Source organism: Lathamus discolor, chromosome 2 (assembly GCF_037157495.1).
Source record: "Lathamus discolor isolate bLatDis1 chromosome 2, bLatDis1.hap1, whole genome shotgun sequence".
Classification (NCBI taxonomy): Eukaryota; Metazoa; Chordata; class Aves; order Psittaciformes; family Psittacidae; genus Lathamus; species Lathamus discolor.
Window position 1 is genome coordinate 1,327,306 of NC_088885.1, and position 16,438 is coordinate 1,343,743.

At 47.7% G+C, this 16,438-nt stretch overlaps 1 protein-coding gene across 1 annotated transcript; it reads right to left on the reverse strand.

Moving 5' to 3' along the window:
• Nucleotides 1-4,947: 4,947 nt before the first annotated feature.
• SFRP4 (secreted frizzled related protein 4) lies at nt 4,948-15,280 on the reverse strand. Its single transcript, XM_065665384.1, has 6 exons — nt 14,488-15,280; nt 14,302-14,373; nt 14,147-14,212; nt 11,347-11,545; nt 8,510-8,573; nt 4,948-6,159 (listed from the first exon to the last, which is right to left on the reverse strand). Exons 1-6 carry the CDS (start codon nt 15,029-15,031, stop codon nt 5,971-5,973), a joined length of 1,134 nt encoding a protein of 377 aa, XP_065521456.1. The 5' UTR covers nt 15,032-15,280; the 3' UTR covers nt 4,948-5,970.
• Nucleotides 15,281-16,438: the final 1,158 nt, after the last annotated feature.

The window sequence follows — 16,438 nt, forward strand, 5'->3', positions numbered from 1 at the left end:
ATACAACCGCTCACCACCCGCCGACCGATACCCAGCCTGACCAAGCAGGGACCTGGATCTTTTGGATAACTGCCCCCAGTTTCTATACTGGGCATGACGTGCTGTGCTATGGAATACCTCTTTGGTCAGTTTGGGTCAGGGGTCCTGTCTCTGCTTCCTCCCGGCTTCCCCTCCTCCCTGGCAGACCATGAGGCTCAGGAAGTCCTTGGTCAGACCAAACATTCCTGAGCAGCAACTGAAACCATCGGTGTTATCAGCGCTGTTCCCAGGCTGAAAGTCAAAACCACAGCCCTGCACCAGCTGCTGAGGAGAGAAATGACTGCTGCTGCTGAACCCAGGAGAAAAGGTTACATGGAATTAGTTTTTGACAGGAGCAGAAATGCTGAAAACAGCAAAATGCATTTATGTATTGGGAACATTTAAGTCATTAGTGCTTATTTTCTTCTCCTAATTATGTTCTTGATCTGAATGTCTTTTCACAGCTTGGGAAAGGAGGAATTGAAGAGGTACATTTCAAAACAATAAAAAGAACTGCTTCAGTCAGCTTATGAAGAGGTTTATGTTCACAAAGGTTTTACGTCTTTGAGATACAGACTTTGGTAGAATCATCCAAACAGCAAGCATTCAAGAGCATGGTCATTTAGATACTGTCACTATTTTACAAGACTACTCTGTCCCTTTTAAAGTTTAACTCAACACTCAGGTGCTGTGCACCCAGTTTACACTGCCATCCACTCTTCTTTACATCTTATGTTACTGTGACATAGGCAGAGGTGTAACTTCTAAGAATCCGGACATTTGTGACGGGATCAGCAAGCATTTGAGTTTATAGGCAGGAGGACTGTGTTCCACTGAGCATCACAGATTCAAATCTTCTTGCGGTTCAATTTGCACAGCTCCTCTGCCTACATATCTTAGGGAATATCTGACTCTGTCCTTTTACCTCTTATCTAAACGCCAGATTAAAAGCGAACGTGTCTTTCACAACCGTTTATTTAGAGAAGATCTCGTGGTTCAGCACAGAATTAGGTGGTGCAGAGACGCAAGGACAGTTCTGCCAACACTAACAAAAGATAACACAATTATTCCTGATTTTTGTCCCAGCAGGAGAGAACGGAACCACAGGGCATGTTTATTTGTACAGCAGGCCACATATTTCCTCGTTTAGGAAACTTCATGAAATCATAATCTGACAGTAAGACTATATCAGAGATCTGTTTCAGTTTAGAATGATAACCAGTTAGGTTGTGGTTATGTGCTGCTGCACTGGTTTTCCTTTGCTCTGGCTGGTGACTGAGCTACACTGGCAAGTAAGACCCTGCAAGTATCTATTCGCTTTGTTCACAGTTCTTTGGAAGCAAGTTATTAGCTTCCTGATTACCTTCCTCAGGGGATAAATACTGATGTGCTCTGAGTTTTCATCATACTGTCATCAGGACTCAAAATACTCAGGGTGTTGGTGTGTTTGGGGCATCTCTTGATCTCTCTGGTGCACCCATTAACCTGTCATCTGTAACACAGACACCTCTGGCACATTAAGAGTACTTTTGGTTTTGATTTTAGCAATCTCATCTAAAGAAAAGGAGTGTGTCTTCTGTTCCAGATGTTTTCCTTTATGCTTTTTGCCATACTGTCTTATCCACAAGCCTTTCACTAGTAACGGCAGGAGCCACTCTGATAGTCATATGTTGTAATTACTTGGAAGCCACCGAAGCATATCAGACAAGCAAGTTCAAAATCCTGCATCGCCTTCCAATAAGAATGGTGTTTAATTTCAGAGATGTTGCAGGAAATACAGCGTCAGCAGTTGAAAATTAACGTAGTTTATCCACAGAGCTTTGACTAGGTCTGATTAGAAGTAATGTACCTCCCCAGAAATTAATAACTTGCCCGTTATTGGGTTTTCTTACTATAAATGGAAACAAAAATCTGCATGTTTGTTGACCGAGACTGATGGATTTACAGTTGTTCCTAAAATTAATCGGGACTCACGTGGTTCACCCGAAAAATCTGGCTGAGGAAATGTTTTCAGATGTGCATTTGCATTCAGCTACTAAGGGCAACCAAAAAGCATGTGTTGGTTGTGCATAATTGGAGTAAGTATTTTTTCAGGTTTCATTCATTTGGTATTTAGGTTCCAATGGTGGATAAAATAATTTAAGAGCTGTTTGAGTATTTTGGCCTGGAAAATCTTTTTATTGGTGCAGGAAGTATTCCTCAGTGACACGCAGTGACTGGACAGAAGTTGCAACACTGAATTGAATTGAAGTGACCGGGTCATTCAGGTCTGGTTGGAGGGGAAGTTATGGGGTTTGCTAAAATGTGGTTCATAAAAGAGTTGTGATTTGCATTCACAGTCAGCTAAAACAGTGCCAATTATTCACGCTTTGAGTAAATATTTTTTCAGGTTTCATTCATTTGGAACCGAGGTTAGAACATTCAGTGCAAACAGTCAATGGTGTTTCTTACTGAACCAGGCACATGTGTGTGGGAGGTGTGTAGGAGCCTATGTTGGGTGTTGCAGGGCAGTTTTAATTTTATACGCAAGAAATGTCAAGCCCCTCGGTAGGAAGGCAGCTGCAGCACCAAGAAAAAGCTTTTGACACTTCAAGCTTGGGCCTGTTAATTTCTCAGCTGGAAATAGGTGCAGCGATTACTCCCAACCATCAGCAAACTATTTGCCCACTCTGCTAAACGGAACCACAGCGGTGGTGGGGTGCACTGACACAGCAATGACTACGCCTGGCCACGGATGCGCGAGGAGAGCTGAACCCGACTGCCTCCCACAAGCTGGGGAGCAGAAGTGGTGAGCAGGCCATGTGGGCACTCATTGCCTGCTTGAACAGCCCTCGCTGCTCCCACATCCGTTTCACACCTACACAAAGGAAGGGCAGCAGGCTGTAGGCTGGGGGATGCTCTGGGTCTGGATTCAGCTGGCATTTGATGCTGCAGCGGGTTAATAATTGTAAGGGATGCTCAAACTGGAGTGACTTCTGTTAGTGTTGAATTGGGTCGACCCATGGCTTCTTAAAAAGTAGAACAAAATGGGTTTGGGAACACACACTACCTTATTCCCATACCCTGTGTGCACATCTGTCCTTTGTATTATGATACCCCCCACTTTTTGGTGTATTGCCTTTCCATAGGAGGAAAACACCTCCAATGGTGTTTCCAGCATATCAGGATGAAAGGCAGTCAGCATAAAGCATGCATGAAAATGTCAAGGAGTTTGCAAACACCAGGCTCGGTGCATCAAAGTTTATTCCAACATACTGGAATGGTCTGATGATGGTAACTTACAGAAGGAATGGTGGCAGTACTCTGCAGAAAACAACTCCTGACATTTTTTCTCTGATATCAAAAGGTTTTGAAAGTTTGATTTTGACACTGGTAAAATAATACATAACGTTGCTATGCTAGGGCTACATTCAAACGCTGACCTCTGCATATTTTAAACCATCTGCTCAAAGCTCAACAAATGATCATGTAGGGTTATTCCCCTGCCCAAACTACCCCATACACTATTATACCACTTCTCTGCAACACCTCTGTCTCTCTGTTTTAAGCATCTAACTTGGCATCTATGTCCTCAGCTTGTGCTAGCATACTTCCAGGTACAGTACTGCTGCTACCAAAACCTCTCTGGCATATTCTGCCCTGAATTTCACGCATGCAGATGCCATTGGAATTTTTGCAGTGACAAAGACCAACAAACTGACATGACCAATTGTAAATCCTTATTTTAACCGACACAAGAACTCCTGGTTTATTTCCTTTATCCTGACATAGACCCTCTGCATTGTAAAAATGCTCATTTTGGTTTATAGATACCAGAATTGCCAAGTCTCATTCTTTGTTTTGCTGCTGGAATTCAGGAAGGTCTTTCAGATGTCTAGCATGAGCTCTTAGGGTGTTAAAGCAGGTGAACAGAAATCAGACTGTGCTATCCATACTCATAGAATCATAGAATCGTTAGGGCTGGAAAGGACCTCAAGATCATCCAGTTCCAACCCCCCTGCCATGGGCAGGGACACCTCACACTAAACCATCCCACACAAGGCTTCATCCAACCTGGCCTTGAACACTGCCAGGGATGGAGCACTCACAACCTCCCTGGGCAACCCATTCCAGTGCCTCAGCACCCTCACAGGAAAGAATTTCCTCCTTAGATCCAATCTAAACTTCCCCTGTTTCAGTTTGAACCCGTTACCCCTTGTCCTGTCACTGCAGTCCCTGACGAAGAGTCCCTCCCCAGCATCCCTATAGGCCCCCTTCAGATACTGGAAGGCTGCTATGAGGTCTCCACGCAGCCTTCTCTTCTCCAGGCTGAACAGCCCCAACTTCCTCAGCCTGTCTGCATACGGGAGGTGCTCCAGTCCCCTGATCATCCTCGTGGCCTCCTCTGGACTTGTTCCAGCAGTTCCATGTCCTTTTTATGTTGAGGACACCAGAACTGCACACAATGCTCCAGGTGAGGTCTCACAAGAGCAGAGCAGAAGGGCAGGATCACCTCCTTCGCCCTGCTGGTCACGCTCCTTTTGATGCAGCCCAGGATCCGGTTGGTTTCTGGGCTGCGAGCGCACACTGCAGCCGGCTCATGTTCATTTTCTCATCGACCAGCACCCCCAAGTCCTTCTCTGCAGGGCCGCTCTGAATCTCTTCTCTGCCCAACCTGTAGCTGTGCCTGGGATTGCTCTGACCCAGGTGTAGGATCCAAGCACAGCCTGGGAAGGAGAGCATAAGCCCTACCTTGGAGTTAGGTTGATTAGCTTGATACCACCTTTGCTATTATAATTCCTCAAGCAGCGAATGTTAAGTCAGTAAAACTTGGCACATAAATAAAAGCATCTGCTTTGCCTGTGACCCTTTGCAGGGTAACTGTTACCTTCTGATCAGCAGAGCTGCAGGCAGTTGTGCCGAGAAGTCCATTAATAGGGACAAGCCTGATTGATTTATTCAGTTATTTCTTTATTTTGTATCAGAGAAAGGCTTAGAAATACGGTGCCAAACGATAAAAAGTTACCCCAATGAACACTGAGCCACACGAAGCCCTATCTTCTCCTTCATACTGTACAGTAGCTGTCAGTTATACTTAGAACACTGCTTCTATTCCAGTTTTCACAAAGAAGCTATATTACAGCAAACAGAAGTGTTACTTTCAGGAATTGCGCAGATCAGCTTCACTTCAATCTGTCCTTTTAAAAAACACTGATTTTTCACTTAGGAGCTTAAATATGTCTGAAATTATTACAACGGAAGCCTGAAGAACAATTAGAAAAAGGAAATGTCTGCTTTCAATGCATGGTTTTGTTTTCTACACAACCCCACCAGATTAACCCTAAGCATACTTCTTGGCACACACATAAAAATAATCACATAATGCACACCCAGATGCTTGCTGGTAAACTACGCTTTTGAACGAGGGCTGTGATTCCAAAGAGCAGATAGATTCAGCTCCAGCAGTAGTCGCTGCCTGAAGCGTCAGCCAGAGGTTACCATCCCGTTCAGCTCCCCAGACTAACTCTCAGACTAACTCCCCTGCTACTACACCAGTGCACTTTCTGAGGAGAGAGCACTTAAATCACAGGGCTTGGGTTTGCAATGGAATGGTTGTGAATGATGCCCCATGCAGCTCTCCAACCTCTGGTGGGGAAGCAGAGCAGGCAACCGGCACAAGGAGTTAAAACCACCGGCAGCCAAGGCTAGTTCTAGCTAGAACAGCAAATCAGAGCCCTAAGATAAAGCTCAGCCTGAATAAGCCTGCCACATATTAACGCAAACCTACACTCTATGGCTTGCAGTGGCTTGAAAGGAAAAGCAAACCTTCGAAAAGTAAAGTGCAGCAAAAACGTCTATGCAGAAACTGCCAGGAGTTCGTAAATCGATGAGTTCTGGATTAATAAAACCTGCTGACCAAGCCAGATTGCGACCCTCATCGTGCGGGAGAAAAGTCTTTCACCAATTGCAGGCTCATACTTTCTTAGGGTTGATTTCTTTCTGGCCATTTCTTGTCTTCGTGGCCTTTCTGGGGCCACTGACCAGCGGGTTGGTGTTCTTGGCTGATGGTTTTGGGGGGCCACTCTGAGCACTGCGTCCTGCATTCTGGTTCTTACTGCGGGCCGTGCGCAGCTTCTGTTCTTGCAGTCTCTGTTCCCACCTCTGTGGAAACGCAGAAGACAAAGAGGCTGAGTTAGGGAGGGAACATTAGCCATAAATAGTTACGTGGTTGTCAAAGCTAGCCTGAAGCTCTGATGATAATGCTGGGTTTAACAGGTTTGTGCTCTCTCCTGCAGGGCTGTTGATGTCAAGCACGTAAAGGCTGTCTGCAATGAGAACCTGCCCGTGTTCTTGGGTGGGAGATTTTCCATGGTGCCAGCTGATGGAAAGGACAGCTGCACATCTTGTGTGCGTGCTGCATGGCTGTGCACATCCCACGCCTTTACAGCAATCCAGGGACGCTGGCACCCTGCTGTCAAAAAGACAGGATCTGCACTCCTTTGAAAGCCCTTCTTTGCTCTCCTGATGCACATGCTTGCCTTTTCCTCAGACTATCCTTTCACAGCACATATTTAAACGCACAGCTACAACAGACGGCGGTATTTACTTTCCAGTCCTGCTTCTCCCTGGGGTAGAAAGGACTGGGCATGAAAGATGCTATGGTCAGACAATGGAGATGACCACTGAAATCTCAGGGTTCAGGTTTGCAATGGGATGGTTGTGAATGATGCACCTGTGGCTTTACTCAGAGAATCCCTGCAGAGACTGCAGTCTCTCACCTCTGGGAACAGAAACGCTCATTTTAAGGGAAGCGAGGTAGATGATAGATGATAGAACATGGGAAGGGTCTCACCTCTCCCCTCTATTAATGAACTTTCTCTTCTGAAACTCACAAAGGCAGGGGCTTTGCCCAGTGATCAGAGCAAGAGAAGTGCTCTCCAGCTTTCCTACTTAGTATCTCTGGGAAATTCCCTATTCCCTATCTCTGCACTGACCCTTTTGTAACTCACCCTCTTGTCCTGGCTAGAGGAGAGCCCAGCCATGCTGTGGTTGTGTTAACAACTGTCTTCTGTGGGCCACAGACAGCTCAAAGCATTCATTTTAAGTGGTAACTCAAGACTTAGATGCAAATCTTCAGAGATGAACGATGGGCGTTAAAACAAAGCCACTGTGATACCTGGCTCCATACTGGCTATCTCTGTGTGGTCAGGGTCAGTGCACGCACCTGCATAAAACACAAACTACCAGCAGGCATTTAGGTGTGTCTCACTCAAGCATGTTACGAGGATTTCATTTCTTAAGCTACTCATATCAGAGGGAACAATACATGCTTGAGGAGCATTTTGTTTGGCACACGTGCCTCTACTTCACAGCCTGGAAATGGATGTCCAAACTACCTCCAAGACACAATTAGAGATAACAAAGCAGTGTGAGGAGGCCACTAAAACACACTGTGTGCCAGTAACAGGCCATTAAGCTGATAGCTAAGGGACTGCAAAAGTCTGAGTCATATGTCACTGTTGTCCTAAAACCCACGTGGGACCATCTGCGATTGCAACGGTTTTATTTTTGACAGATTTAAAGCATGGGGTTTTTTACATATGGGTTTTATACGAGAAAGCGAGGAGAAAAAAGAATGCCAAAAGCATCAAATATCATTTCCTGCAAGAAGTAGGTCTGGGACCCTGAAGCTTCTACTGACAGATACCTGCACCTTTGCGCCTCCTCTTTAGCAATTGCCAATCAGCCTATAACTAAAATAAATATACACGTTTGTCCTTAATGCTCTGAAACCTCTCCTGAATTCCAGAAATAACTTTCTTCCACCTCTAAAAGCGTGAGGAAGAGTCAGACATTGTCTTGATCCATCCGTTCTTTACATCATAAACAGGAGTTTACAAGCAGGGAGTGATAGCAAACACCACCCTGAAGCCCCCAAAATCAGGGGCATCTGCTGCTCCTGCCTCCCAGGTCTCTATACCATAGACTTTTCCTTCCAGTGTTCCCTGAAATCGATGAGGGGATGCCCAATGCTTCCAGTGGGTCTTTAGTGGGCAGTAGATGGTGAGAAATGTGTCTCTCTAGCCTCCAATCTTTAATGCAGCCAAGTCCATTTATCCACTGTAGCGGTTTAACTTCTCTTATCTAATGTGAGCTATGTACTCACCTGCATCTCACCTGTGCAATGGTTATCTGCTTTTAGTAGTGATATGAAAGAAATCCCTTGAGTCACTACTGTAAAAAGCGAGAGTTCACACAAAGACCATCCAACCATCCTACTTAGGGACAGTTTCCAGATAAAAGAGAAATAAAACCTTAGAGACCCTAAAATGCAAGACTAAAACGTTCAGATTTTCACTTGCACCCATACGTCAGTATGAGGTATGGAAGTGTTGAAGTGAAAATAACAATACCCACGGGTGTCACAGACATCTCAAAGCCAAGCAAGTTATTCAGCGCTGAGGCAGAACAAAGGTGGTTAACTTTCAATCTTTCCTTTGGCTGTATTTACCTTGAACCTTTTGTTCAGTTGATCCTTCCATTTTTCAACGAGGCAGCCATCAAGAAGCATCAACCTGAAGATAGAGAAACAAATACAAGTCCCAGGTATTTCTGATTTTGTTCCCTGAGATGTCATTCCAGATGATTTAACACAGACTGAGGTTGGGATGCTCCAGCAGGTACTGGTACCGGTGGTTTCTGTGTACGGGATGATAGGCAGAAAAATGCTTTTCTCCATCCCTAAATACTTCCCAATGCACTCCTACACGCTGACATTGACGCTGCTGAACTTCTACTCCCAACTCTACAAAACCAGGAAAGAGTTTTTAACAGAAATCAGATTTTAGAGCCAACACTGCAGCGCCCGGCCAGAGTTCAGAAAGCATTCAGAGCCCTTTGTCCTCCCCTGCAGCTATTGTGCAGGGAAAGTTGTCCTGGCTTGGTCACTGATAAAAAGCAGTGGTGGGTTAGGTAACATCCATGAAACTAAATGTGGATGTACATGTATTGTTTCCCAATGCCCGTCTTATGTTTGTTTGTGTTTGGGTGCAGAAGAGTAGTTAAAAGTAATGCATTTTACTTCTGAATGAACTAAAATGCTGTTTCACATGCACCAGTTACTACAGAGCAGCTGATGAATGGTCAGACATCATCTGATCCCTTACAATCATCTCAATTTCTACCTCTAAATACATGAGGAGTTATACACAGAAATATATACAGGATTATATGCAGTATTATGTATTTCCTGCATGGAACTACTTCATTAGTGCTTTGAAGTGGATTGTGGAGAAGTATGGGCAGTAGTACTTGCCTACCAATGAAATCTGGCTAGGTCCTGTATGAAAATACTGAGTCTAAGTGTTATCAAATGAAGAAAACAAAACTGTAACTATTAAATGTATATGCATTAAACAGCTTGTGAAAGAGTTTATTCTAAAGCAGCCTGATGTCACACCTTCTAAGTGCCAACCTAGAAACAACTATTTCATCGCACAGGGATGCTGAATTAACATACAGGATTAAAGCCAAGGCCACATTGGGATGAACAGAACCACAGCACAGTGTACATCTGATGCAGCTTCTGTTCAGGTCAGATTGTTGGGTGAGACCCTAACCTTACTGACAGGCAATGGGGTTTTTTGCCATTGACTTTGGTGGAGATACAGCTTCCACTCATTTTGCTTCTGGCATTTTAACAGGCTGCTGTAACTCAAAACCTCCTGTTTGCATGCCACCGAGTTCAACAGGAAACACATATAAAAGTTTCTGTTTCTTTTTCAAATCCCTTTTAGTACACTATATGAAATTAAAAACCTCAGTGACCTTTAAACAAACATCACAAGATACTTTGTGAATGGTGTGTTTTTCCATCCTAATGCAGAAGCAGATTGCAATCTCTCACTTTTGAAATATCCCCCTGCTGACATCCTTCTGAGAGCCTTCTCCAACAAACCTCTGCAGCTCAGTGCTCTTCAACCACAATCTTGGTCCTTCTGTGTGACTCAGAGAATAGAATCCCAGACTGGTTTGGGCTGGAAGGGACCTTAAAGCTCATCCAGTTCCAACCCCTGCCACGGGCAGGGACCCCTTCCACTGGAGCAGCTTGCTCCAAGCCCCTGTGTCCAACCTGGCCTTGAACACTGCCAGGGATGGGCAGCCACAACAAAGCATATATCCCCAAAATGGCTAACACAAGTAGAGGGCTCTAGATTAATCTTTGTGAAACACTTCCAGATCTGGAAAGGTCAAGTGCTGTGTAATATTACAATACTGTGCTTGTTGGCTCACAAAAAGAAGTTAAGGTAATAAGGTATCAGATGGCAACTTTTCCGATGGAATGCTTTCAAAATATCAAGCTAAAACTCATTGAGAATACGGATATGGCCCATCAAGTTCTGCACATAGATGTTCTGTGGTCCTTACAAGTGCACGTGATCGATTTACAGTCCCATCGCTGTATGCAAAACCAGCCTGCACGCTTCACAAGCAGCCTCTGATGCACAGCACACAGGCACACGGACCTACCGGTCCTGCTGCCATCTGTTGCTACAGCTACACTTGGGGTTCTAATGGGGATGGGATGACCCCTTCTGCCTCAGAGGCCCAGAGAGAAAAGGGAGCTGTGATTCATCTCTCTCTCCCCTCCAGACCAGCATGCTGGATTTCCTCCCATGCCTGGGGCCAGGCTGACTGCCAGATGAGAGGTCTGCTACAGTCTTGTTTTGTCTTTTAATCATACAGCAGCACTGGCAAGCTGCTCCCAGAGTATTTACTTTTCATCTGCCATCCGGGAGCTGGAGCTCCATGGCTGCGGTTTGACTGGTCCTGGTACAGCTGTGGGATCCGAAACATCCCACTGATGGCACTGGTCCACAGTATGGATAGGCTGGTGGAGAAGGCCTGGCCCTCCAGCAGCTCTGTGGGGAGGAGATGGGTATCATCTCCTGTCCCCTCCTCTGCGGTCAGTGAAGCAGAACTACACCTTCCACATGGCTCTGCCAACACGGAGCACCATCTCCAACCACCATCAGGCTTGTAGCTCACACCTATGGAAAGTGGTCCTGGGAAAATGCTCCCAAACAGATGGAGATGCCTCAAGTGCTGCACAAGGCATTAAGCAATACGCTGTCAGCACCTAATGCCACCAGGGTTTATGCTCCATGTGCGAGCCAGGTTTCATAAACACCATGGAAAAAGCTAATTGCAAAAGTAATTGAAACGTGTGTGGGTTATGCTAAGAAAAACTATCAACAAACCAGGCTCCTGATGAGGAAAGGAGCTTTGCTGGTCCCGCTTCCCATCCAACACTACATCACTTCCCTGTACCACATCAGCAAGGCTCACCTTGAGCGCCATTCATAGCACATGATGAGAACATCCTGCTTCGGCTGAAGAGGTGGACACTGGCAGGAGGAATTTGTAATAAGAGGCACTTGGGACAGAGGAATCGGTGTCGAAGACTTCAGGATGTCTTTGACTTCAACCACGGTGGTTATTTCATTGCAGCTCCCTCTTTCGACACTTTTTACTTTGGCGTGAATGACTGCAGTAAGAAAAGGAGAGGCGTGAGAACAGCGAACGGTCTTAGGATATTAGACACATCTCAGCATTAAATAAAACTGATTCAATTGGAAGCTGTTGTTTTGGCTGTGAACCTGCGACTGCTTCATGTGTGGGCACGCACAGTGGCTTAGAATAACAGAGGCCTGATCCCAATTTGGTTTTCAGTAGGGCTGTTGACAACTGTGAAGTTAAACATGTGCTTAAATCTCTGCCAGATCAGGCCAAGTGATCTCTCCTGGAACCGCACACACAAAGAGCTCCTTTGACTCAGACTTGAGCAACCCCCCACATAAATAAAACCCATTCTATAGCCACATTTGGCTATTTCCAATTAAGTAATGAATAATTTACCCCACAAACAGCGTGAATTAAGTCTTTTCAGTAATAAAATCATTTTTCCTGTAGGGTACATCCAGGACCCGAAGTCTTTTCTTGGACAAAAGAAAGAAAGGAAGGTTTGAAACAAGCAGTCAAAACCCAAGAAGCTTAGGAATGCTGTAATCTGCTCTATGAAAGGTCTATACTTGTTTTCATCTTTTGTCTTTGGATTATTCATTAGTAGCAAGATCTTCATATAAAGCAGACTCTGAAACAGGTTCTTCTGACTCTGAACACACAAACAGTCGTATTTTTACCCTTTATTGAGGAAAACTGCATGCCTGTGTGGGTGCAAGAAGGTGAAACTCGGTAGATTGCTTTGAGGATGGTCCCTGGCTAACTTTGTACCTCTGAACCCTGCATCGCAGCATTTCACCCCTTCTCTCTTCTGACAAGTACCAAAGAAATGAAGCATATTTTTTTGCATGAAAAACTCTAGGTCTTAGAAAATGCCACAATAGGAAAGGTCCTATGAAGGGTCCTGTGATCACAGACCTCTTCAATGAAAGAAGGATGAGAAGCATATGTACCACAGGGTGATGCTTTCCCTGGCAGCCACCAGGTCAAAAGCCTTCAAATGGATCTCCTCATATTTGGAATAAAATGCAGAAATTAACATGCAGAAAAGAGGAGGCCAGCAATTTCAGTGCAGCCTGAGGTTTTTGTGCTAACTTTACCAGGACCTGTGCAACAGCCACAAAACACATGAGGGATTTCAGGTGGGGAGACTCACAACCCATTCGCAAGTCTGATCGAAACCAAGTTCTGACCAGCTACAAACACTGTTTGGCTTTATATAGATTATTTTAAAGGGTATATAAACAATATATGCACATATAAAATAATATACTTATCTATTATTTTAAAGGGAAAAAAACCCCATGATTTTATTTATTATTTGTCCTGCCTTGTCTCTCAGTTCATTTTCCATATGAGCATGTCTGGCTATTTCAGGAGGCTGAATAAAAACCTGCCTCCCACAACCAAAACCTTGATTTCACGCATTCAATTGAATTAAATCTTGGACCCCAACCTACAGTTTTTAGTCAAGGAACACTAACACCTGCATTTCATTTCAGAATACTCATTTTGTAGCATTGCTTTCTCGTGTATTTCAGCCCAATGTAGAAGTTCATTGCCCTACCTGAACATACCACTATCTTGTACTGAGATAGATTGAGGAATAAGACAAATATATGATATAAAAGCACCAAAATGCCATAACAAAAAAGTATACAATGACCTAAGTTAAATGTTCTGATTTTTCCCACCAAACTGGGGCTTGGATATTGGGTTTTTTTCCCTATGCTAACAAAGAAGTAACTACAAAGCTACTTTCATTTGCTATCAGACAAAGAGGAATGGAATGGATATAGTCGCCCTATTGCAGAAGAACTGAATAAACCCCTTGAAGAAACAACTGCCATCTGAGAAAAAGACCATGAAGTGCAAAAGACCACGGTACTGCACAGTAATTCCTAACTAATAGGGGTTTAAACAGACATTTAGTCTGGTATTGACCTAATCTTAATCTGAGTTCTGCCTGACTCCCAGCATCAGAAAAACAGGGGGAGAGGGGGAGGAAGGGAGAACAGGGCTGAGTATTTACTTGTATTGCCAATATGCCATGCAATGTATGATTAAACTATCAGCCAGGTCCTCGCTGGAAGGTGCAAATTGTCCCTGAATTCAACTAACGTCTGACAATTGCGCACCACGTGAAACTCTGCCTGCTAAGTAAGTGAATATATGGATTTCTAAGTACTAACTTTTCACCCTGCCTCCGGTACATTCACATTTACAAGTTTCATTCAGGTGATAAACCCCTGTCCATTCCACGCGCTGGATGGAGGCAGGAGCTGGCTGAGGGTCCTGCTCACATTAGATCAAATTGCACTTTTAGAGTGACCTTTGCAGCAGCAAGCACCCTTTCTGCAGAGTGACCGGTTGATGCCAGCTCACATCACATCTGCTTTATCAGAAACACACCATAACCTGTGCAATGACTGCTGCTGCCTGCATGGGTGTGCGCACTCATGGGGTTTGGGAGGGGAGAGCTGAGGTGTCCTCAGGCAAAAACCCACTTGGAAAGGCTGCGGAGGGACAGTGATGGGGCCTGGACACACAGGGAGCTGCCTGACTTGCGGGGGGCACAGAGGGCGGTGGGATGGGCAAAGAGAAGCGTTCCCCCCCAGGCACTTACTGTAGCTGTAGTTCTTGGCCAGGTAAGTCGACAGCGTTGGCTTTGTCTTTTTGCACCTGCATCGCTCTTCAAAGGAAGAGAAAAGGACACGGTTGAGGGGTGCCAGAGGGGGCCTGGCTCCGGGGAGGGGAGCTGGGGGGGTGCCTGAGGCTCACCCTGGCCGCGGCTCCTGCAGTCGGGCTCCGGGGGCACCAGCACACCCTGCGTGAAGTCTGTCCACTTCACATCTGCGAACAGAGGGAGGAAAGCTGCAGGGGGGAGTCCCCCCGGGGCAGGGCTCTACGGGTCCCGCAGCCCGCCGGGGGAGAGCGTGGGGGTTAGAGGGGATCCCCGGGGCTCACCCTCCGGCAGGTCGGTAACGATGGCTTCGGGGGAGATGCAGACGCCGCGGTCGTAGACGGGGAGGTCGTCGCAGGCGAGGCTCTCGGGCCAGCTGTGGTTGTAGCGGCGCATGATGGGCTCGCAGCCGTCGCGGGCGCGCTGGCAGACGGAGCGGCACGGCTTGATGGGGTCGTAGAGGAACTCCAGGGTGCAGATAGGGGCGTACATGGCGCAGAGGAAGAAGGAGAGGACCGGGCTGCAGCCGGTGGCCACCAGCTCCTCGTACTGCTCGATGGCGAGGACGGCGTTTTCCTGCGTGCTGTGGTGGAGGTGGTTGGGCATGCGGGTGATGTTCCAAGGCATGGGCCGGCACATGGGGATGCGCACCGCCTCGCACGGCGCGCCCTGCGCCCGCGGGCTCACCCGCAGCCACAGGGATACCGCCACCAAGGCGCGCAGCATCCTCCTCTTCCTCCTCCTCCTTCTCTTCCTCCTCCTCCTGCTCCGCCGCCGCCCCGGCTGCAGGCAAGTGTCGGGAGCCGCCGCGCCGACAGCCATGGACATCGCGGGACCGCATTTATACCGGTGGCACGAGTGACGTGGGGCCGATCGCGCTCCCTTGGCAGCACCGCTCCTCCGGGGGTGTGTGTGTGTGTGTGTGTGTTTTGCTGTGCAGGCACGGTGACATCACCTCCACCCCGTTTAATCCCCCGGCGACATCACTGCGTCCCTGCTCCGCGGCCCCGGCTCCGGTTCAGTCTGCATCTGTGTCACAAATTCCTTCAGGTGGAAGCGGAGGGAAAAGGAGGGGGACGACGGGGCGCGACGGGACGCACCAAACCCAAACCACGCGCGTCTGCCGCGGGGCTGCGCGCTCCGACGCGGGCAGACGGGAGGAGGCGGGGGGGGGACGGGGACGGGGGGACGCGGGACCCGGAGCCCCCCTACCCCTCCGCGGGGATGAGCTTTATGGACACGGAGCAGAAACTTTATGCGGGTTCGGAGGAGCTCCGGGGTGCAGAGTGACCAGACTGGGTTCTTGGTGGTGATGGTGGTGGTGGTGTTATATTATTATTATTATTATTATTATTATTATTATTATTATTATTATTATTATTATTATTATTATTATTTCCTTGGTAATCCGTAGCCATTCAGCCCTGAGCAGTGGTTGGAGCAGCTCTGCTCTGGAGCCAGGCTGAGAGAGCTGGGCTGGGGCAGCCTGGAGAAGAGAAGGCTCCTGAAGACAGCTCCAGTGCCTAAAGGGGCTGCAGGGAACCTGGAGAGGGGCTTGGGACAAGGGCCTGTAGGGACAGGACAACGGGGATGGATTTAATTTGCCAGAGGGGAGACTGAGATTAGAGATCAGGAAGAAATTCCTGAAGTGAGACCTGCGGCCTCTTTCTCCACTGTGGGTAAACACCTTGAGGACCCCGCGGAGACAACGGGATTAACTCAGTGGCAGCTCATTGCAGCAGCCTCGGAAAGCCTCGGCGGAGCCAGCGGCGCTGCCCTGCGCAGACCCGGCAGAGCTCAGTGCCGCTGGGACACGGGCTTCTCCTCCTTCCGTGTGCCAGGAGATCATCCAGAGCCCAACTGCGAGGGCAGCGGGAGAGGGAGGCGTGTGCTCGGTGGCAGAGCGCGGGGGGCCGCCAACACTAAAGCAGTTAACCCGTCCTGCCTGCGGGCACACAAAGCCCACCCAGAGACGCCAGAAGCACCGCAAGGCTCGGCCGCTGCCGGTGCCCCCCTCACCCCTTGAGGACCAGTGCGCACGGCGGGGCAAGCAAACCCTCCGGGGGCACTGAGCGTGGCACGGGAGGGGGGGGTCCCGTCGCCCGTCGCCCCTCTGCCTCCTGCTGCCCCCGGAGGAGCAGCGCGGGCGGCCGGCGCCTGCCTCTCCCCGCGGCGGTGATGCGGGCTGGAGGCGGGCCGCTCCCGCCCCCCCCGGCGCAGCCCGTGCCCGCCCGC